The sequence below is a fragment of the Vicugna pacos genome, chromosome 34, assembly GCF_048564905.1.
Source record: "Vicugna pacos chromosome 34, VicPac4, whole genome shotgun sequence".
NCBI classification, from domain to species: domain Eukaryota; kingdom Metazoa; phylum Chordata; class Mammalia; order Artiodactyla; family Camelidae; genus Vicugna; species Vicugna pacos.
The window spans coordinates 11,966,582-11,990,574 of record NC_133020.1 but is presented as its reverse complement, the minus strand read 5'-3'; the positions used below and the strand labels follow the sequence as shown (position 1 = coordinate 11,990,574).

The 23,993-nt window shown below is 38.0% G+C and overlaps 1 protein-coding gene across 12 annotated transcripts in view; it reads right to left on the bottom strand.

Annotated features, from left to right (window-relative positions):
• LMO3 (LIM domain only 3) overlaps window positions 1-23,993 on the bottom strand; it is a 212,284-nt gene that overhangs the window by 3,988 nt on the left and 184,303 nt on the right. For 11 of the 12 annotated variants that reach the window (XM_072954372.1, XM_072954373.1, XM_072954371.1 and 8 more), the window contains one exon: window positions 8,219-8,344. In XM_072954372.1, the coding sequence (XP_072810473.1) occupies window positions 8,219-8,344 (126 nt within the window). Of the gene's footprint in view, window positions 1-3,546; window positions 3,578-8,218; window positions 8,345-23,993 lie in introns of all 12 variants that reach the window. The other variant, XM_072954381.1, reaches the window with a different exon arrangement.

Sequence of the window (23,993 nt, the reverse complement as noted above, 5' to 3'; positions counted from 1 at the left end):
ATTTAACAATAAAGTAACTCTGGGGAGATCTGTATATATTTTTAATTGTAACAATTTAACCTTCAAACAGCAGTGTCTGGTAGAGTTGACCCAGTAAAACTACTTGTAATTATACGAGCTGATCTCACTGACCTTTGATAGTGGTCTCTCTTGATCAGCTGGTCAATTTCAAATGATGTTCGAGCAGAAATCTTAGTGGATAGATTAAATTGTGTAGTGAAAGCCACCCTTTAATGTTTTGTGAAGTTGAAGGTTTAAATGAGGAGCAGTTGGACTGATTTACATTTGCAAAGATTGGAATGCTAGACAAACAGCGAACCTATTTATTTTCCAACTGGGTAGCTTTGGAAATTTATCCTTATTCTAGCTAAGCAGATAGAGGGGAAAATAGTGTAATAAAAAAAGTAGATTGAAAAGAATTAGCTTTCCTCTTAAAGGAAGATTGGTCTGTTTATTTGTGGAATTTACTTTTTTTCCCCAGGATTACTGCCTGCTGATGATGTTGATTGAAAGTACAGACTATGCGTTGATCTTGAAATCCTGGCGTTGTTTGTGGTCAAGGATATTGGATACAACGAACATTCAAGTTTGGACTTTTAAGTAGCTCTTCCTTTTATCAGTGGCAAACTTATAAACTTTAAACATTGTGCTTAAAAACTGGTGTTTGAATAAACTAATTTTTGTAGATTATCCTGATCATTAAAATATGCTGTATAAAGGAAGTATTTCTTTTGTTGGGCAGTTCTAAGTACCAAATTAGATACTTACATTTTATATGAGATTCTATAAAATAGGATATATATTTGATTACCATTCAAATTTTTCAGCGTATATTACCATTGAAATTAGTTTGAACTAATAAGCTAATAATAAAATATCACAAACAAAAACAAAAACAATAAAATACTCTTGTGTTCCAGCTGTTGTTACAGAATCTTTTTTCCCTAAAAACCAACTTAAGGGAAGTACTTTTTCAATTCCATATTGTCTCAAATATTGCTTTAATTTTTTTTTTAACAAACTCCCAAATTCTATTTGCTGTCAAATAAAAACTTTTTTTTTGATCATGTCATGTCCTTCTTACCTGCAGGGGCCTTGAAATTCAGATAATTTTTATTTGTAGATTAATAAATTCAGGGTCATTATGCTGAACCAAGAGCCTAGGGATTTCGTGCTGAGCCCTGTGGCTATCACCTACCCAATGCAAAAGAAAAGGGGCATTTCATACTTTCTCTGAGTCAGTTCTCTGTGGGTAAGACACAACAGCTGCATCACTGGATGGGAGGGATGTTAAAATAAGAAGTATTTGAAAGGCAGAGAGACATCTGCAATGAACAGGGTTCAAATCCCAACCTTTCACTTATGATACTGCAAATTAAACTTCAAGATTTTTTTTTATCTTTACTATCAGTATCCTTTGTAAGTCAGTGGTAAAGATAAGAAGTATGTAAAGCCTGCCCTCAATGTTTGGAACGTAGATGATTAAAACAGCCACATTTTATAAAGTACTTACCATGCGCTAAGGCTAAGCATGTGCATGCAGGGACTGCATGTATTTCTCACATCCAACTGAGAAAGTAAATATGAACATCGTCTTTTTCAGATGAAAACCCTAAAGCTTCTTCCAGAACTGTAAAAATCCTGCCCAAGGTTCCACAGCTAGAATGTGTATGACAGAGGAAAGAGAAGGACCCTGGTCTCTTTGGGTCCAAGATCCATGCTTTTACCTGGAGATAGTAAGAGCATGAGGCTCTGAAGTTACACAGGTTTTTAAAATTTTACTATAACTCCTTTACATGACTTTTAAAAAGTCTGTCATTCAGTGAGATGTTGGTGATATAAATGAAATTCATTTAAAATATTCCTGAAATATTTTGTCACTAACATGTTGTCAACTGGATAAAGTATGTTTTACCTGCATATCAATTTATACTTAAAGGTCAAGATGGAACAGAGGTTAGGAATGTCACACATGTACAACTTAAACAAAACAGCCTGGAAAGCTATGGTTAAGAGCGGATTACGACTGCTTTGCAATGAGGATTGAAACCTCCTTTAAATTGTTCTACATATAAACATGAAGAAATCAGAGAAACCGGCATGCAGATCTCACCCACCCAACAAAATAATCTATAACTGACTTCGTAAGAAAGGCTAACTTCCAATACCATATAACCAGGTCCTGACGAGGCTGAGCATTTGCAGAAAAATATTATAAAAATAGTGATAGCCAGAGGATACTGCATGTATGTATATTGACAGGTCAAGCTAAAATTCTTGAAAAATAAATTGATAATCTTCCTTATAATCTAATCCTAATGGCTCGTGTGATATAGTCAGTTCAATTAATTTCGCCTTCATTAAAAAAATACATTAAGGAATAAAAAGATGCCCAGTCAGATTATTAAGCCATCTGATCTTAATGTTTTAGAGTTAATCACAGATTTAATGTCCAGATATTTTGGAGGGATACTAGTTGAATTCTTATGGTCTCAGATACTTGAAAAGTACAGGAAATAAGTATAATTAATAAATCATCCCAACAAAACACGGGGCTTAGAGTAGTTTTGAGAAGGTTATCAAAAGCCTCATAAGGAAGCTTTCATTGTGACATCCTTTCTAAGAACGAAAATGTTACCTTAGTCATCTAATTTTCCTCAGGTTTTTTACCCCCAATTATAATTAATTTCCATTTCCACAGCACTTGAGAAAGAGAGGAGATCCAGCTCATATTTTCAAAGTCTCTACTGTCCTATTTAGCATCCTCAGTTCCTAAAAGATGGAGATTTTGATACTTTACTTTGTTTTCAGTAACAGGTGCATGTTATATACTCATTGCACATTTATGAACAAATTTACTATCTTTTTCCAATGACAGTGAGTTGTCATCAACACTGCATTCCCTACAATCTCTTCTGTCCCAAGCTGCACTACCCACACCCCAAATCCTGCTATCAATTATTTAACATCTACCTTAAACTCCATGGTTTATATCCACTGGGTCAAAATAAAAAACACCTGCCCTGAAACAGGCCAGGGCCCTCAGACTGGCTCTGAGCCCAGAAACTAAAACCAGACTACCTGGGTTCAAATCTTGAGTCTATCTTTTTCTATCTGTGTAATCTTGGGCAAGTTATTTAAATTTTCTGTAGTTCAGTTTCCTCATCTATAAAATAAAATAGTACTTACTTATGGGTCATTTTGAGTAGTAAATGAGTTAGCACATGTAAGACAGAACAATACCTGGTGTGTGACCAGCCCTATGTAAGAATTTGCTATCGTTGCTTGCTAACAACAATCTTGTCATCTTTGCTTAGCTATTCCGTGGGCAAGGATATGTCTCCCTTTTCTCCATCTACTTAAATTCTAAAAATTCTTTTTTTTTCAGTGAGTATAGGTGTAGGGGAGTAAAAAATGCAGACTATTAGGTATAAAATAAGCTACAAGGATACACCGTACAACACAGAGAATAATACAGCCAATATTTTACAATAACTATAAATGGAATATAACTGTGAATCACTCTACTGTTCACCTGTAACTTACCTAATGTGTACAGCAACTGTATGTCACTAAACTAAAAAATATAAATAAGTAAATAATTAGTAAAACCTTTAGTTTCCATTTCCTCCATCAATATTCCCTGACCCCATCAACACATCCTGATCTTTCCCAAAGCATGTGTTTATCGGTGCATCATTCACTTTGGCATTTCAAATTTTCTCATGAATGTGTAACAGGTTTCCTCCTTCGAACAGCAGTGCTAAGGAAAATGATGAGTTGTATTTCTTTGGAACCCTTTGAAATATCACCATAACTTGTACTGCCACTCGCGGTAGGCGGTCCACAAATGATGGCTAAGATAGACTTGTTTCAGAGTGGGTGGGCAGAGCTCAGTGGTAGAGCACATGCTTAGCAGGCACAAGGTCCTGGGTTCAATCCCTAGTACCTCCATTAAAAAGACTTAGCTCAGAACGGAATAGTTTTAAATTACAAAGGTATTTTTGATGAATAATTTAAATTAGTATTCACGTTGACTTCACTTCACCGACTTCCTACCTTTACAATTTCCTAGCTCCAAGCCCTACTCCTCCTCGTCTGTAAGAGACTCCCCCTCTAATCTCCGAGCACACAGAGCCACTTTTCATTTCCAGGACACAGTTCATGTGTTCACACTTCTGTGTCTTGCCTGCAGCTCCATCTGTCTGGAAAACCCTTTCCTCACTGCTCCCAGGCCTCCTCATCTCCTCTGCCCCCACCAGACCCACCTCCTACATCCCAGCCAGTCTGGGAGAGTCTTTCTTTAAAACCCTGCACATCTACCCTTTGAAGCTTCTGTAAGACTTCAAGGACGGACCTCTCTACCCTCCGTATAGATCTGTTTAGCATCATTTGCACTCTTCTGTGAATCTTTGATATCCTGTCTCTCTCATAGCTCCGAATACCCCTAAGAGAGAAATCAGATTTTTATTTACCTGTTTCCACAGAGCCTAGCACACTGCTTTTATTCTTGAATGTTACACAGATCTACATATTTGAGGCAATTTCATTACAAACAAGCATTTTTCTTTCTTTTATAATACCATCATTTAGCTTTATAGAATTTTCTAAGGATGGGGGGCTTACTCACTTGTAAGAAATCAACCTATCACTCGGAATTTTCCAATGCTGAATGAGACTCAAGTTATCATATGAGATGCTCAAAATATCTTTTCTCTGGCCCTATTAAAACAGATAAACTTTTAGACTTTTTATTCAGGATTCACATTTTTAGCCATATTCTTCTAAAAAGGACAGAGAAGATTCACTAATCCTGAAAGTTCATTGTTACTACTATCTTTCTTAAACATTCGGAAATGCTTTAGATCTTAGTGATATTTTGATTGAAAAGACAGAGGAGGTGGGTATAGCTCAGTGGTAGAGTGCATGCCTAGCATGCATAAGATCCTGGGTTCAATCCCCAGTGCATTCATTAAAAATAAAATAAAATTTTAAAAGTTAAGATGAAATGACTTGTTAAATAAAATTTGTAAGAACGTACACCACCACAATTTCAGATGTCAAGGAAGTTCGCTTAAGGGAAAATGCCCCCAAAATCACCTCTCTGCTTTGTGTTCATTTGAAGAGGCACACTCACCAGGACAACGATTTGTCCAGAGGGCACAGGCTCCCTGGCCGGGTGGCTTCAAGGGGGAGATTTCCCAAGAACTAGCAAAGTAAGAGGAGAATCTCCATATTGAAAACCTTCTGGATTCAGAGCAACAAAATTTGTCTGCTTTGCTTGACTGATGAAGATTAGCTGACTCCTTGCATTAAAGAAGTTTGTCTTGTAGGGACGGAAGTGACAAGACAATAACTAAGTGCTAATTGTGCATAACCAGCACTAAAGATATGCAGTCGCATTACGGCAGGTAATGAATGAAGCGAACACAGAAATATATTAGGTACTTTAATAATGACACTAGACCAGTATTTTGCAGCAATAAGAATGTGAACAGTTTTAGAGTCAAAATTTAGGAGTGTTTGTCTTACTTGACTGAGTTCCACTGAGGAGATAGACTTAATTGTGAATGCAACTTTTTATTTCAATGGTGAAATAAAATTGATATACGATTTGTAAATAGCATTAACAACCTACAATTACTTTGCATCATAATAGAATTTAGGCTGGGTTTAGCACTTGAAGGATGCTTTAATTTTCTGTGTGGAACATGGATAAAATAGGTAAGCCTGCCTGCCCTAACAGAAAAATGGACAAAAGGAACAAACAGGCAGTTCCTTAACAGACGAAACATCCAAGGGCCACTAGTAATCAGATAAATGCTAATTTAAAATGATAATGAGATGCCATCTTTCCTCCCTCAAGGTGACAAGGATTTCTTTTAAAATAATAATTCCCAGTGTTAGACCTTATGTGAGGGAAGGCATTATTTTTACACTTCTGGTGTGAGAATGATTGGGATAACTTTTCTGGAGAGCACTTTGGCAATGCACAGTGTCAGCCTTTATAAATTGTTATCCGCTTTGTCCAATTATTTAGGCTCCTGTGAATTTATCCTGACCAAGATTTCAGTATTTGTTTACAAAGTCTGTATTACAGTGATCATACTGATAACATAAAAATTTGAAGGGAAAAATCTACACATCTGATGATAGAAGACTGATTTAAGAAAATATGAAGCTTTATCCATAAACTGAACACAAGAAAGCTTAGAATATCATAAAAGAATTTTCAAAGGTAGGTGAGAAGTCCAAGTATGAGGATTCTTCCCTGTTACTTTCCTTTAAGCTGCTTAATTGTGGGTAAAAATACAAGGTATGTGTTATATATCATTTGCCATATATGCATAGAAAAAGATGTGGCTAGCTACACACCAAAATATTAAAATATTTTCTTTTAGAGTAGTGAGACACGGGACAATGTTACTCTTTATCCCCTTCTATTCTCTAAGTTTTCCACTAGAAATATGCAAACTTTTATAAGTAGAAAAGCAATAAATGTTATTATTGCATAAAGATAACTGTATTATTAGTAAGTGCTATTAGTGGGTCATTGTGATAAGCGAACGAAAGTATCCTAACCTTACTGCTAATACACCTTTAAAACATACACATGGATGTACACATGCATATAAATGTGTTGTGTAAGGATGTGTGGATATTTGTGTTTCGTAACCACATCCTTACAATACACAACACGTGCACCGGCCAGTTTATTTTTGGCTGAGCATCGTCACAGACTGAAGCGACCTGCTTTGATTCCAAGCATCTACTGGGAAGTTGCAAGATGCTGCGAGACTTCTTGAAGTATTTCCTGGGTAAATTACATATTGTCACATGTATCGGGCCACATTCTGAACAACCACATCTAGCAGGAGACGTTATCAAGGCATCTGGTGTCAAAACCAAGTTCGTGAAATATAATACGGTAAAAGTAAATTATAAATATCAAGGTAAAAGAACTAATTTCTGAGAACCTACTGTGTTCCTGATACTTATACAATTTGTTCTTTTAATTTTCAAAATCTGCAAGATAGGCGTTAGTGGTCTCTCCATTTTAAGGACGTGGAAACCATACTCAGACAGATGAAGTACCAGACCCCAGACCACACAGGAAACATACGATAGTGCTGGCATCTCAATCCATTTCTTCCTGTAAACATTATAATATTTCTATTATTCTGCGCACCTCTTAAGAAGATACTGCATTGAACAGTAAAACAGAGACAATTACAGTAACTCAGAACTCAACAAAACTAATATTTACTGCTGTTCAGGTGTTTTCACACCTTCATTGAATTGATTTTTCGTTAAAATCCATCAAGTGTAGTAATTTTTGAAATGTACTTTTAATGATATGTGCACTTTAACATTCTAACGTCCTCTGAACTTACCCTGTAAAACAGGTATCATAGTACATAGCTCCTGCCAGAAATAAAAGTTGTAATTTTCAATAAGGAAAAACAGAATGAAGTCATAAGACTGTGAGATGAAAGAGTTCTCTGACCTTGACTAATCCAGCTCCCATATGTTACAAAGGAGACAACTGAGGTCCAGAGAACTAAAACGGCTGGGTCATACTCACACATCTTGTTAGGGAGAGTCTAGACTAGAATTTACGTTTCTAGATTCCCTGTGCAGTACTCTTTCCATTCTCCAAGGCTGCCTCCCTGATGCTGATAACTGTTTAATTATTAGCTGCATCCAACTTTGATTCCAAAGAGATTTGGAGCGACTTTAAAAGTACATATACAGCAAAAGTTAAAAATTCAAGTAAGAAATCAAGAGACAGGGCAACTATAAATACGAAAAATAAGACGAATACACACTACCTGCAACAAATTCCTGTATATTTTCCTCAGTGCAAATTTGTTTGCTCACAGAAGCAACTAAACATAAAGCTATTTTAAACCCACTTTGTAAAAGACCAGAAAAACTCTCAGGCAAAGAATGACCAAGAAGATGGAAGGTTTATAGACATGTTTGCATTCCTATCACGTCCTGTTAACATGATGGGAGTTCTTTGGCGTAGAAGAGTCCTCTTAAGACGAAGGAGAAACCTCAGTGATTTGTTTCTGGCTCTGAATGAATGGTTGCAGAACACGAAAATGCTGACATGAACTGCTTTTAGTCCAGTGTACCAGTATAATTCCCACCTATTAAAGAAATGGCCAGGAAAGAGGGGTTTACCCGTTTGTTGAAGCTGGAATCTGCTTACCTCTGATTACAAAGCTGACATGCGAAGCAGTCGAGGTGGTAAACATTGTCCTTGGCCCGCATCACCATCTCAAAGGCAGGGATGAGCTTACTACACGCAGCACAGTTTCCTGTTACACCGAAGAGCCTAGAACAATAAACATTTTTTTCAAACTCTTCCAGGGAAATCTGACTTGGCGACTAGAGAAGCCGCCAATAACACCCCGTAAAGCTATCGATACACAGTGCCTGACAGTGTCTGCAAGCGCGTTTTATCCTAGGTGTGTGCATAAACATTCCTCGGTGATACGTACTCGGTTGACCTTTCTTGATGAAAATCGCATCGTGTTGGAGAAGAAAAGGAAAAGACAAATACATGAGGAAGCTTACATCACTGCACACAAACAGAAGTCAACAGGGGTGAATTCACACCTAAAATCTTCTACTTGTTAGAATATAAAATAGAGAAGCAAAGTAACTCTGAGATCAATGCCACAGTCAACATTTTCCTTGGCAAAGAAACCCGTTTGAATGACTCACTACCTTCTGATACTTCGTTACTAAAAGCTTTGCCATTATTATTAAAAGAACATTTACGAACAAGCCATTTAAATAGTCAAAAAACATTAGTGGTACATGCCCCTCATGGCCCTATACCATACTTGTACTGTGATTATGTGATTCACACAGCACATTAAAGTAAATGAAGCTGTAAACTGCACGTAGGTAGACCAGGAGTTGAAATATAATATACTGTAAGAGCCACTGGAATTGTCTGGGGAAAAAAAATATTAAAAAAAAATCCTATTTCTGTAGATTCCTGAAAATAGTTATTGTAACGGCCTAAAAAATAGTACGAAATAAAATGTCTCTCTAGTTTCATAACAGAAGGAAATAAAATATTTTATTCATTTGCACTGGCAATGTTTAAACCAAGTCTCTTTCAAGTTGTTAGTGGTGGTGAAGTTTTTATAAATAATATTCTGCGCATACAAGTTAATGCACTTTTTAACTAGGAAGCAAACTAGATGAAAAACACCACATCTGCCAGTTTTCTTTTTTCTCCAGCATCAGGCTGACAGGAGAAAAAAATATAATGGCTCTCATGGGAAAGACCAAATTAAAAGCAGTTCTAAACTAATGAATTCAAAGGTGCGATGGAGAAAACTCATCTTCGTTATAAAAATGTACTTTAAAAAATCTTAGCCTTTCAATTTACTGAGTTTAAAGATTACGTTCAAAAGTGCTGGAGTTTCTCTTCTGACTACTTCCTACCTGCTCAGAAGGCAGGTCTTTGCTGAAGGCGTGCCTATTCATTTTCAAGTTTATGGCTGTTTCCCTCTTACCAGGCTAATGACCACTGTTGGGCAGTGTTGGGAGAACAGCTTCTAAGTGTCTGGCAAAACGTGTAGTAAATGTTTACGCTTGTGTTTTGGTTAGACGGTCTCTGAAAGAACAGAAGCACCTTGAGGGTAGAGACCGCAGACACTTTTTGAGCAGTTTGCTAGCATAATCTGTCCTCTTGATAAACGTAAGCAAGGCTTATTTATTATATACAACAAGACTAAATTCAAAATTGTCCAACGCTTATTTTCCTGAAAGACTTTTTCAAATGTTTTAGTAGGCTTATCTTAGCGAAAATATCTCTAATAACCTTTGTGCTCTCAGTTTACAGTTCCTACTCTGGGAAATAATTTTTCTTTAAAGAGAACTTCATTGACAATGTAGTATCTCCCATTTCCTACTGCATCATTAAAAATGAAATCACCGACTAAAGCTTTCATCCTAACTCTTTTGTCAGCAGAATTTCCTCATGCCTTCTAACACGGCACATTTACTTTTCCGCATCCTCCACATGATCAGGACTCACATCACTTATGCGTGCCATTTGTTTCCTCTCTTTTTCTGTTATTATTTTGGAGAAATGAGGAAATCTTAAAAGTTCTATATTCTGTGAATATAGATGCACTTGTGGATATAAAATATGGTTAGTATGAGAGAAAGCAGTTTTTAAGAGCGACTCAGTTGGCTCAGACCTAATAAACACACACACACACACACACACACACACAAACACACAATGCCATTTTGAAATTCTGGACATAGTTTCCCCCAATTTCAATTGCTCTCGCTAGCTGAGCATTTATCAGCTACCTGATTAGAATTTGTTTCCACACAAACCATTGATCATCAGCCTATTACTAGGCAAATGACAGTTAATTACCCACTACATTAACCACTGGGACCTGAGACCTGCTTCTGCTGCCATCAGTCAACATGATAAATGTGGCAAGTTCGGTAATGCATGGCCAGCCCTGAGCTGCCTGCTATCCTGCGAACAACCCTCAATCTCACTTCCAGGCCCAGGAAAATCTATGGCAATCTGCATAATTACAAGCTCTGGGTTAATAACAGACAAATGATTTGTTGCATCTAAACAAAGTCCTTGGAATGGTCCCGGTCTCTGGTGGCTGCCCGTACAGCACGCTGCCACTAGTGCACTTTCCACTACAATGTGAACCAAACAGTCCTCTGACGTTACAGCCTTCCAATTTGTTGCCCTCCAATTTATGGATTCTGCATATGTGATTTTTAATCATTAAAGGACTCTTGAAGCAATATTATCTTAATTATTCTCTGCTGTAACCAGGGAATTAGGCTTCAGATAAAATTTTCTTCTTCCACACAGTTTCCCTGCCTCGCTGGAGGCTCCATCAGTTTCCATCTACACCTGGACTCTGAAATCCTAATGATGAATTATTGCCCCTTTTCCTAAGAGGGCGAACCTTACAAGGGAACATTTTACTGAACTGTCAGCTCCCAGACTGAGTGCGGAGAAGCGGAAATCTGATCTAATTTATTGCAAAACGATGCATTTGTTAGACTTTTTCCTCAGTTTTGTCCAAGGATCAAGAGATCATTCTATAGCCACGTTCACGGTCTCCTTTTTCTCAGTGGAACAAACCCAAGAGTCTCTAGGGGAGGAAGCAAAGTACTATCTTACAAAATGGGGTTTTCAAAATATATAACGGCATCCTTCGGTTTTCAAACATGACATTTGGAATCTCAGGCAAAAGGAATTTTCAAATATATCAATTAAGCTGAAAGCATGCATAGTCCTCATTTGCAAGATTTTTTTCAGATATGTCTGAGAAATACCCAGGAAGAGTCTCTTAATCATCTAATTCATTTAGACTAGTCACAGTCCGAGAAATCCTTGTAACCCCTTCCTCTCCACTCCTCACTCCCAGACTCATTTCTAAGGATGTTAAAACGGGTCCAGTTTCCCATCTAAGCTGGAGATCTCTGTCATCTCTTGTTTAGAGTGGTTCTGCGATCTTAGTAAGCAGTACCCTGAGACAGACAAAATTTATTTAAAGAAATCATTTTGAAATTTTGATCTAAATTAATCATAGAGTACCAGCTCATAAATTTACAGCAAGGGGAAAAAAAAAAAGGTCATTGATCCATTCTGTTCATCTTGAGATGTCTTACAGATTATTAAAGCATGGCAGGGGTTAATTTGCCAATTCGTGGGCTGGACCGTTCTCTATCATTTATGCTCATAATAGGCTTTAAACAATATGACCTTTATCTTGTTTCTGACACATTATCCAAAGTAAACCTCCAATATAAAAGGCGACAACCATCATCTATACAGAAACAGTGCGTCTTACTGTTTGTAGGAATCCCAAAGGATGCTTCTCTCCCTTTTCCATTCCATTTTCTTTTTCACTACCTGCTATTGACAATCTAAACACAGACACGAAGATAAAAACCAAACAGACAACTTTCAGACGGGTAAGAACTCAGCCTATCTGTATGCTGCATACCACCTCCCACACTGCAGTGAGCGTGCATAGAGAAATACTAAATAATTCTTGCGTATGGGCGCCATAGCAAGAACCAAGACAACACACTTTTTATGTATTTTAAAGGTACCCAGAAAATTTTGCATTTTTACTAAGTGTTCAACAGCTTTTGCAATATAGTCATTGGTCAAGCGAATTCTGTATGGGTTAGTATACACCCATTACTAAAGTTCCTGGGGGTGGGGGGAGAGAAAAACTCAAGACATATAATCATTTAACAGAGCAATAATGAATATGGTTTACTACAGGCATCGGGGGGGGGGGGAAATGAGTGTTCATTGTATTAGTGTCTTTTATTTCACAGCACCAGATGTTTCTATAGATTTTTTACCAGGTCAGTGGCTCAAGTCACTAAATCAAATTCCCCCAAGCCAATGGAAAACATAGTATTTGACTCAAATTAATTTATTATTTGGGGAAAAATGCATAAATAAATATCACTGCAGTCAGCCTTAATTTTGAACAAAGATCAAGGAATTCTTCTAGGATTCAAATCCTCATTTAGTGACTTGAATACACGTGAATTTAATTAATGGTAATTTTTTTTTTAAATACTGAGGATAAGACTTTAGTTATCATCATATGTTTAAAAAAAAAAAACTCTCCCTCTACAGAATAACTACAGGAGAACAGAGAAAGGAAAGTTTAGTTTTCTAAGGATATGAAATTGTAATCAATTGAAAGGATCTTTAACTTCTGACTGCTGGATGGGGCAGTTTTATTGAATCTGTTATGTGGGAAGGAATGGAACATTTTCACAGATTGAGAAGGGCAATTGCTTTTTTGTCTATTACAAATGTATTTCTCATCTCTTTTTCTATTTCACTCTTTCAAACTAAGGAATGTAGTGATAGAAAATGAAAACACTTTAAACATTCAATTCTTCTGTTTTAAACGGAAAAGCTCACCCATTACAAGGCCTATTGTTCTCTCTCCTGTTGGGTCTTAGCACTGCACTCCAGTCACAGAGATGGAGATAACGGGGGAGTTAGAAGAAAGAAAAAAAGGAAACCCAAAACATTTGAAAACATACAAAGGAAAATATAAAACATGTTTAACATTTGTTTTAACTATGTTTCTAAATGTTACACAGTTTGACTATTTAGCACATATTTTTAGAATACATTTGTGCACATAGATGACTGAATTTTTCTAAAGTTACACTTGGAAAAAAGCTTGAAAAGTTGACCATATTTTAAAGGAACTAGATACATCTCCCGTTTAAAGGAGCCTTACAGATTATTCCTTTCGTAATTAAGCACTTTTATGTTATGACACTAACCCTAGTTTATTAAGTTCAGCCTTAGTACATGATAGTTTTTATTAACTATATAGGTCATGCAACAGAACATAAACATAAAAGCCAAATAGATACATAAAAGCCATTTGCTGAAAGTAATGTTTAATGTATATTAGTATATGCATGTATAGTATATATGTATATTCTGTGTATGTTACATATACTCACATATATGTGTATATTCCCTATGTAAGATTTTTATATAAGATTTCTCTATGTATCTATATTCAGAGATGTATACAAATAGATACATATAGAGAATGCACACATGTGCTTCCTAGGTAGGCAGATATTACATTGAAAATAAAGGAAAGAAAGGGAAAAATTAAGTAAAACTTACTAAATGCCTAACTACAATTTCAATAACAAACTACCCAAGGCCCTCATGATATAGTTGTGCATATGTTAAAATATATCCCAGAGACAACTTACAGTACAGACAGAAAGCGCAGGCTCAGTGAACCCTTGCTAATGAAAGTGGATGAGACACACTGCGATGAACACGGCTGGGCACTAGTGAGGACACCATCAGGGCAGAATGAATGAGAGGCGAGCTCTGCAGTCAAGACAGGGTGGCTGTGCTGCAGAGCCAGGGGAGAGATGTCATCTGAAGCAGGACGTGAATGACGGGCACCCCGTCAGAAGGTAGAGAGCTGGTGGGAACTGAAAGGAGGGGACCTCAGGCGGAAGTGAGAGGGCAAGCAGAAGCCCGGGGATGGTCAAGGTCAGAGTTACATTTAAGGAGAGTTTTGAGAAGGGTAAATAAGAGAGAGGTCTCATAGGCTGAGGCTAGACTGAGGAGGAAGAGAAGCCTGAACATCCTGGATGGGTGACTCTGGCCTGACTGATGGAGGCTTCATGTTTGGTGCAGCAGTATTTTGAGAGGATGCTCAGCATGGATCCCTCACCCATGCTCTGGCAAAATTCCACTCTCCCTTGAATCAGACAGAGTCGCCCCAGGCAGCGTGAGGCTGGGTGTTCAACCCAACCCAGAGGGCGAATTCCTATGCATCTGCCAACCCCCAGCTGGATTTGAGTATTAGCTCATGATCCAACCCATTCAAACAACATGGTGGGGATGGTAAAATTAGAAGTAAAAAGTTATCCCTGAACAGGACAGGAGAAAATTTAACATTTTAGTTTGGGGAATTCTTGTGAGCTATATACTTAGCACTACATTGGGAACAACAGAAAAATAAAAAAGGAATGCTGAAGGTGAAGGAGATTTTGGTGGAAGGCACTGTCACCCATCTCTCTGGGTGCTGCACTTTTAGGGAAAGGAAAGACTAAGGAAGCATTCTAGGAGGACTCCACTCCCCACTAACACTGTATTTGCAGAAGAGCCAAGTCACGCTCCATGAATGACTGGCTAGGTGTCCCTGCCCTAAACAATCACAGAATCTGCTCCAGTCTGGAGACTGTGATTCAAAACGGGTTGCTCTGGACCTCAGATAGTCCAGGAAAAACGAAACAAAACATCAAGAGCTTCTGTACCTTGAGTACAGACTTTCAGTTTCACCACAGAGCTGGTGCCTTCTTCATCTCCAATCAAGTCACTCGCTAAGCTATCGTTTCACTCGCTCTCTGCGGCTATGCTGACCAATACGGTAACCGCCAGACACAGGTGGCTACCGACCCCCTGGCAGGGGACTGGTCTATATCGAGATGTGCTCTAAGGGTGGCATACACACCAAATTTCAAGGTTCAGCACAGAAAAAGTAACATATTTCAGGAATAATTTTTGAAATATTGATTATACATACCCAAAATGATAATCTTTTGAATTCATTTGGTTAAAGAGAATAAGTTTTTAAAATTAATTTCACCTTTACAAAACTTTCCTTTTAATGGGGCTGCTAGAAAAATTAAAATTACTACGTGGATCATGTTACGTTTCTATTGGACAGTCCTGGTCTATAGCCTCAGATTTCTTTGTACCCATGGGTATCACAAGGGTTAAAGCAGTTAAACAAATGGAGATTTAGAATTTTCTAATTGAAACTCATCCTAGAAATCTCTGCCAGTGTTCTGTGCTTATAGATTGAAAAAAAATAAAGGCCAGAGGTTTTTTTTTTTTTTTTTTTTTTGTGAGGGAGGTAATTAGGTTTTTAATTATTTTTGATGGATGTACTGGGGACTGAACGCAGGACCCTGTGCATCCGAGGCACATACTCTACCACTGAGCTATACCCTCCCCCTTATTTTTTTGAACTAAAGTTGATGTATAACATTGTGTTACTTTCAGGTATACAGCAAAGTGATTCCATTTTATACATAAATATTTTTTTCAGATTCTTTTGCATTATAGGTTATTACACAACCTTGAACACAGTTCCCCATGCTAGACAGCAAATCCTTGCTGTAGGCCAGAACTATTTTATGCCGACTTAAAATTATGTATGTTCACAGTGTGAATCATTATAGCACACCCATATTTGACACAGAAGAAAATGTCCCACTGATTTTTCCAGGCTTATTCAGTTTTAACTTCTCTCTAAACTTACTATTTTCTGCTCCATGAAGGCAGCAACAGAATAACATGTAAAGAAAAGTAAGCTGACAGCGTGTGCTGCCTCCCATCCCGGCTCTGCTCTGAAGGGCAGGGGACGCCATGCCCAGGTCTACGTACAGAAGCTTACGTCATTGTTCAGCATCAGGGCCAGCATGATCATCTGACCCTCCTCATCCAGATCTGGTTCTTTTCTTATTACACTTTGCTGTTTTCTTCTGTAAAAACGTGGCAGGAAGGGGTTGCACTGGACAAACGTCTCTAGGTCGCTGGCCTGATGGCTGATCTACTTAGAATCAGCATCTCTTTCCACACCTGACTCTGTTAAGAGTTGCAAACAGTGTTTAAACACTATACTTTCACTTTCAACAAATAACTGTCAATTTCTCCTCATGCCCATTTCCCAAAGCCTTATGAGCAGGTGTTTCTGCTATTCATGATCATCGCAGCAACCTACTGGGAGAAGCGACTCGGAGAAAAGTAAAATTGAATATTTTTCCTTCAACGGTTGATGAGGATAATACTTCCTGGCAAATATGGCAATTGTACCAACATTTCATAGAATCATAAAATCTTAGTCCTCCGAAGAATCTTCTGTAGCTAGAGCAAAAGAAATGTGTCAAGGTTGCTATTTATTGTGATATTTAAAAGACAAGGTTTTTCAAAGTGTTAGATGTATTTATGGAAGAGGCTGGAATAATCAGAGGAAGAAATAGCAAGGAAGAGTAAAATAAAGGATAACATATAGGAGCTAGAAGAGGTTGATATTTCAACAAATCATTATAGCTTCTCTGCTCTAATTTTCAGTTTTTAATGAAGGGGAGGACAAATCAGTCACAATCATATGAGCATAGAAATCTATGACTATTTTTACAGATATTGTGGGTAATTTAATTACTATATATCTCTCCCTTGATATAACTGAGGAAGCTGCTGGTAGATCAAAATAAATTATGCACTGGTTTTAGCCACAGTATAATAAATGCTAATTGAAATATGCTATATACAATTTTATAGTAAAGACTTCAATTAATTTTTTAAGTGATAATCTGTTCTATCATGGTTTTTCAAAAAGTTTTGTCTACCTAAAATTGTACAGGACTTTCAAGATTGAAACTTTTTAAGTAATATTTTCCTAAAACACAGTAAGGAAGCCTTTTGATATCTTTACAGACTTCATAAGAGGCCCATAACTACCTTCTCTTTTTCTTTTGTACACTTTTCTTTGCATATACCATATATTAAAGAGAACAAAAGAGTAAGTGGAGAGGTATCTTACTTGAAAATATTATTTTTACCCACTTCTTAACTAATGAACTTGAAGTACTGTAATGTCTCAACAGAAAGAAAAAAGTAAAGAGGAGAAAAAAAGTATTTGCAGGGAGGTGACAAAGGTCATTTTGTAAACATTTATTTGAGTACTAACCACGGGAAAGACCTTTTCTTCGATCTTTTTCAAATAAGCCACTTAATATTTTCATGTGTCAGTTTCACCATATTTCCAAGTGTCACTCACTCATTCATTCAGGCACTGACCAAGAGTCACTGACGCTCCACCAGCAAACACTGACTGCATGACGACAGTGTAATCGGAGCTGCAATGCAGAAGTCATTCATTCTGATGTAAAGTGCATCTTTCATATCCAGAGACTATGAGTTAGTGACAGTAATTGCTCGATTGTTTATAAAGGGTAAACAAATCACATAACCTAGAATAGGTAAGGCATTTCTTTATTCTTGCAACTAGCCAGTAAAATTTCAGACAAACATTTCTTCTAGGATTAATTATGACTTACTTCAAAGAAAAAGTGCTTTACAGGAGAATAGTGACAACCTAAGAGCCTATTACCCACAATTTAGTTTCAAATTTTATGTAAATCCTTTACCTTACTTCTTTGAAGAAACAACTTAACTACAACATCTTCTTTTAAAATAAACAGCAGGATTTGGGACACTATAACTGATTCTACAAGTTAACTTTACCAAAGAAAAGAGGTGGAGAAATGTTATCCCATTCACCCTTGTTTTTAACTGAGGATATTTTGTTATAGAGACATCAGTGTATACCTTAACTCCAAATTCCATTAACAGAATCACCAAAGATTCATGGAATATAATTCACTTGTTCTCTTTAAAAAAAAAATTATTTTCTGCGAAGCAAATTCAACATATGACATCATTTACTGCTTTAAGATTTTAATGGACAATTGTCCTGAATTCTTAGAAGAAAGTGCTCTCAAAACAATCATTAAATAAAAAATCATAGATGGGTTAATTATCTGTAATAGCAAAGATAGTCCTACGTCACAGTTTGTCCAGGACAATCCAGTGTACCAACCTGTGGCCCAATCTAATTCTCAGCAGTGCTCTTATCAAAAGTGTCCTGGGCTGAATAGAAAATTATAGGGCAACTGTGGTAAACCCAAAGATCAATTAGAATTCAGAGGTTTCAAACTTTCTGTTCCTCAGTCCCTTGTTTGGCCCAAATAGACAGGTTGAACTACATGCCCTTCAAGGGCTTTTGTATAATTTTTAAATTCGGTGATTTTTTATTCTAGTTGAAGTGTAGCTGGATGATTCAGGTAAAAGCTAATTTGGAGAATTTGACTTTTAGTTGTCAGACTAAATTTGTCATGCTCTCTTGAAACCCAGTTAAAAGGGAAGATATACAACTTTTATTCAACACGAGTTAGTATTTTTAAAAATACATATATGTATGCTATATATATTCAAATTGAATTTTTAATTTGATAATCTTTAAAAGGATTTTTGAATTGCCTTAAAGTAGTATTTAGAAGAATTATAAAAATCAAGCCATGAAAACAATTACTTGTAGGATCAGACAAGTTCCTTTTTGGAAAACAAGATATCAATAAAGATAGAAGAAAAACAAAACAATTTTGGGGAAGGAAGAGGTATAATTCTTGGGTATTAATTAGTCCAAGCTTGATGCTTTCCATAATAAACTAGCACAACGTTCAACAGAGTGTTACAGAGGAGAAATATGAAAGTTGAATTTTTGTGCAGTAAAACTATACAAAAAGAATTGCAAGCAAACCTGCAGATTATATTATTATATATGCACAGACAACATCAGTCATATATATAAATGATGTTTTCAGCAGCATAGTTTTAAAAACATTTTCCTTCGTAAAATATGATTTCCCCAGCACTGAGTTTATGTAAAGACTTCATTTTTGGAATGTGCATGTATCTTCTTTATAAAAGACAGAGCTACAGAGGTACTTCCTTTGTGTGTCATATTTAGGACTTATCATTTGAAGTACTTCTTAGGAATTGCTATATGCCACAGTGTCCAGAATTTTAACTATTCCTTAAACACTTCTAAAGCTGGATGTCAAACTCTTCATAAATAGAGAGTGTACTGGGGTGTGTAATAGCAACATATAACCCACTTCCAATTTATAAAGTGCACTGAGTTCAGTTATACCTAGAACCATGCATATATTAGGAACCCTATAAAGCTCTGCTCAGTGTCAATAAAGTGAATATTTTTGTAAGAAATCTAGGCAAACCAGTTTGGGAAATCCTGTTCATGGAATATATGTTAGAATAATTTACTCTAAAAATATTACATTAAGGCAGTCTGCTAAAAATATTTAAAATGGAATCATCTAAATATTCTAACAATGTGATAATGCCAAGTGGATAGGCAAGTGGGTTATTAAAATAGGAAATTACAAATATGAAACCTACAGTGACTGAAAGTAGAGATACTGTCAAAGTAGTAACTACAATTCTCCAAGTGCTTTTCTATGCCTTTATTATGCATTTTCTTACCCATTATAGGAAGGAAAAAATTATGCTTAAAAATCACTTGAAATTTTAATTTTTTCTATTAAAGTTGGGAGTAGTTAAATCATAGATAAGGAAAAAATATACTAATAACAAGTATTTCAACGTTGATTCATAAATGCCTATTACATACACCTTCTATTAACATGTATTTGTAATATCTGGGGTTAAGTGAGAAATTACTGAATAAGGCACGCACGATTTAAAATCATGCGTGAATAAAATCAGACATAGTAGAAATAAAGATTTTGAACTCAGATCTAATGAATATAGAGAAATGAGGTACTGAAATCATTTGACAGGGGATGTTAACTGGTAACCAGGGGCCCTGAAGAGACAACTTCAAAGATATTTGAAGGTGTGCAAGCGGGTCCTTCTACGCGCTTGTGTGTCCACATGTATAAATAAAGTACTAACCTACTAGTTATCTCTTTTTACTCTCAGCCTGTCAAAAACACCTGTCAGCTGCAAAAGCGATAAGGGGGCAGTTTAAAGAAGATACTGGAGGCTTAAGCTTCTTAATGTGGCAAGAATCAATCCCATGAAAGCAAACAACTTGAAAAAGGGTTATATGTATTTAGGAAAGCTCTCAGGCTCCCTTCCCGCGCTGCTCCAGCCCGAGCTGGTGTTCAAGTTTTCTCACCCTAATGACCCCTGAAGCAGCCCTGAGGGATTGCAAAACAAGGCCGTTACACAAGGCAGCTTGCTAATTGAGAAGTTGATCGGGGGTAGAGAAATCCTGCTTTACCACGTTAAGTGTCGAAATCAAGCATGACTAGATTGACGTGGCCAAATCACCGTCTGGAGGCCACTCCACGCCAGGAGCAGCAGGGCTTTTCACACCTGATAGGCCCTCACTCCATCTACATCAAGTCGCATTAAGAAGGGAATGTATTACGGACCGGAGCCCGCGCCCCGAAGCGCATTACTCCGCCGCCTAATTGCTGCCTCTCGTCTTTCCCCAAGTAGCAGCCGTGTCCACGCGGCGGACCCGCCGCTTCCCTGTCTCCTCCAGAAAACCAGCCTTCCTCCACCCGCTCTGCCCATTGCCACTACTGCAGGAGTGGTGACACCACCAAACCCCGGACGGCCAGCTGGGGGAAGACGGTAGGGTTAGAAATTCGCTGTTATGTATGGTAATCGCATGGATGCAAACTGCAAGACTCCTGAACCGGTTTCTAAACGAGGCTCTTCCAAGTTTTTTCTTCCTTCTCTTTACTTTTTTCTTTTCTTTTCCATTTCTCTTTTCTCTTTCTTTTTTATGACGTTGCAGATTCACGATGATCACTGGAAACGCCTGAAAACCGATCACGATTTAGGCGCCGCACAGCGTGCGGGAGAGAGGACAGACCTTCTGCTTCGGAACTTGGAGTCCCCAGTCAGGGATTTGCTGCTCTCCGCCCTGCAACCTCCTGTGACAGATGGCATAAGAGACACTCCTGACAGCCCGGCTGGCGGGCTGCTATTACTTGCTGCTTTTTCCTTCACTCTCTTTCTAACAGATTCAAAGCACCTCACGAACAATGTGTTTTAGGTGTGGAGGGGGGTGGGGGTGCTGAATTAGAAAACTGTTTATTTCTCCCACTTTTTCATTTTCAACCTCAGTTTTCTTACTGAGACAATGGGATTAATTCCTATCTGTCCTCTATGAACTGCAGGGAACACTGGGAAATAAACAGCTTGTCTCCAATGGCAAAGTTTTTGGGGTTTTTTTTTTTTGGCCATTACAAAAAATTTCCTATATAAATTTGTATTAGGAAAATTAATCTTTACCATACTTATTGGAAGGTGGGAGGTGGCAGCCAGTCTATACCTGGGGAAACTGAGGCATGGAGGCAGCAGTGACTCACCTCAGAAGTTAGACTTAGTTACTAGCACTGATGGAAACCTAACAGGTCTCTGTTTTGACCCCTAGTCTGGTGCTCACTCCATATTGAATTTCTTCTCTTGCCCTCAATCCAGGTATAACAGATAGGATAATGTGATAAACTAGTGAACACAAAAAACATACAAAGGAAAAAGTATTTTCATACCCAGAAAAAAGATGACAGGGAAATCCAATGTGTAACCTAACCCAGCACTGCCATCCAAGGCATAATCTAAGCTTAACATTATGATGTCTGTCGTGTTTTGCTTTGTTTTTTTATAAAAAGCTCAACATTCTCTTTTGGATCTCAAAATTAATAAATAAACGCATAAGAATAAAGCACTACTAAAACTGAGGCTTTTCTGATTTTAGAAAACACAAGGCTGAGATCAATTTCCACACACTAATGGTAATTCTGTCCACAAAGCATTTTTAATGGAAAAAGCAACTAAAAGACGAAGTCCGTGCTGATAATTAGACCTCAGCAAATTAGACAAATCGGTCAAAAGATTTTCCTGTGCCTACATTTTAAAGAAACATCTCAAATCAATATCAATATGAAACCTGGTCAATTATGTGAGGGCTTAGCATGTAAGGGCTAATGTTTATTCAGCCCTGTCTCTGCACCTGACACTGTTCGAAGCATTTTACAAGGGTTATCTCATTAATCCTCCCACAACCAAATGACGCAGGTCAGAGTTCATTCCCCCATTTCATGGATAAGGAAAGTGAGGCATTCAGATGTATGCAGTAGCCCCAGAGCTGAACTCCACGGTTCCCCCTCGTTCCTCAACAGAACAGAAGGAACTTCAGGAACAATTCACTATTTCCACCTCTTAGGGACCCCTTTTCACTTTCTGATTTTTAGGAAGGGTTTATACTTCAAGTTAAATTTTGCCTCCTTAGACCTTCCACTCACCCAGGTTTTCCGGGACAAGCTTAGTTCTCCTTATGTATAACATCCTTCTCATCCGCAGGCTACATCCCCACCCTGCCCCGTCATGTCCAATGTCAACATGAACGTCGGGACCCTCTGTAAGTCCCTGAAACCAGAGTTCTCAAATTCATCTCTGTTCCTCCTCTCCTCAGACCTCAAAGCCAACCCTGCTAGTTCTCTCTCTTAAATACCATAAGAACATGTCCTTTCCCCTTCCTTCTCAGAGACCCTCTTCTCACATGCATCCTTTCTCCCCTGGATTCAGGCTGTGATTTCCCAGCTGAATGTCTTTTCTACCAGCCTGCCTTCGTGCTCTTCACGCTCCACTCTGCAGTCAGTTACCTTATCCAATTGGTTGCTTCTGCCTATAATCTTCTGTAGCTCCCCACTGCATGTGGGATCAACCCATGAAGACATGAAAGGGCCACTCTGGCCTTAGTCTTCCTTTCTGTCTTCCCGTGCACAACGGCACCTCATCCCCAAAATGGTCTCTCCTCCCCGGACTGGCCGTCTCCTTCCATGCCTGACCTCCCATCACACCTGCCTGTTGAGTCCCTGCTAAATCTATTCTTCCTGGCGAACTACTGCCGTTGTTCTATCTTCGGCTCAAATGCCACTGAATCCGTGAAGTCCCTCTGATTTCCCTGAGGCAAAATGACTAACATCGTCCTTTGCCTATTTAAACACCTGTTTTCATATACTGCATGGCTCTGACAGCATTTGTACTAGTTGCTGTCCTCCGTTTGTCTCTTTTGTGCTGTATAGTAAGCTCTCTGACAGCCCCTTTCCTCAGAGCCAACACATGTAATATTCCTATGCTTTAAATGACTGAGTTATGGAGAAGGGCCAGACTGGAAATTAGCACCCTCCCCTGACAACTACGTAGATTTCCTATAGGAATTTCACTTATACTTACTAAATTCATATCACCTATTTTTGAAATCCCATGTTGAACTCAGTGTATAATGACACTAACACTTGTGGGTGGAAGTCAAAAATATTTAGAAGCTGTTGCAAAGACCAAGATTAGACCACCATCCCCATGTCCTTTCCTGGACTCTATCTTATAGAAATAATGCAATAAGGGCAAAGCTACGCTAAGCAAAGCGACACCAGGACCATGTCAGGCAACATCATTAGCTACTTGTTGAAACTCAGAACAAATTAGGTCTGTCTTCGATCACCTTCCAGATGGTTTAGGTGGCAACATCAGAAGTGTGACCAGCAGCTGCAGAAAGCCGGCAACTGGTGTCACCTCTAACTACCATCTCTGGTGATACTTCTTGACCATCACTACCCCCTTATTCTAAACAGTAACACAAGGCACAGATAATACTATTCTGACTTAGGCAGGCAGCTCCGAGAGCCCGCCAACATTCAGCCTCAGTGTTATGAGGAAGCACAACACCTTCTTATTCTCCAGATCCGTCTCCTAAATCTCCTTTCTAGCTTCCAGAACGTTCTCTCATTGCAATTATAACATGAAGCTCAGCTAT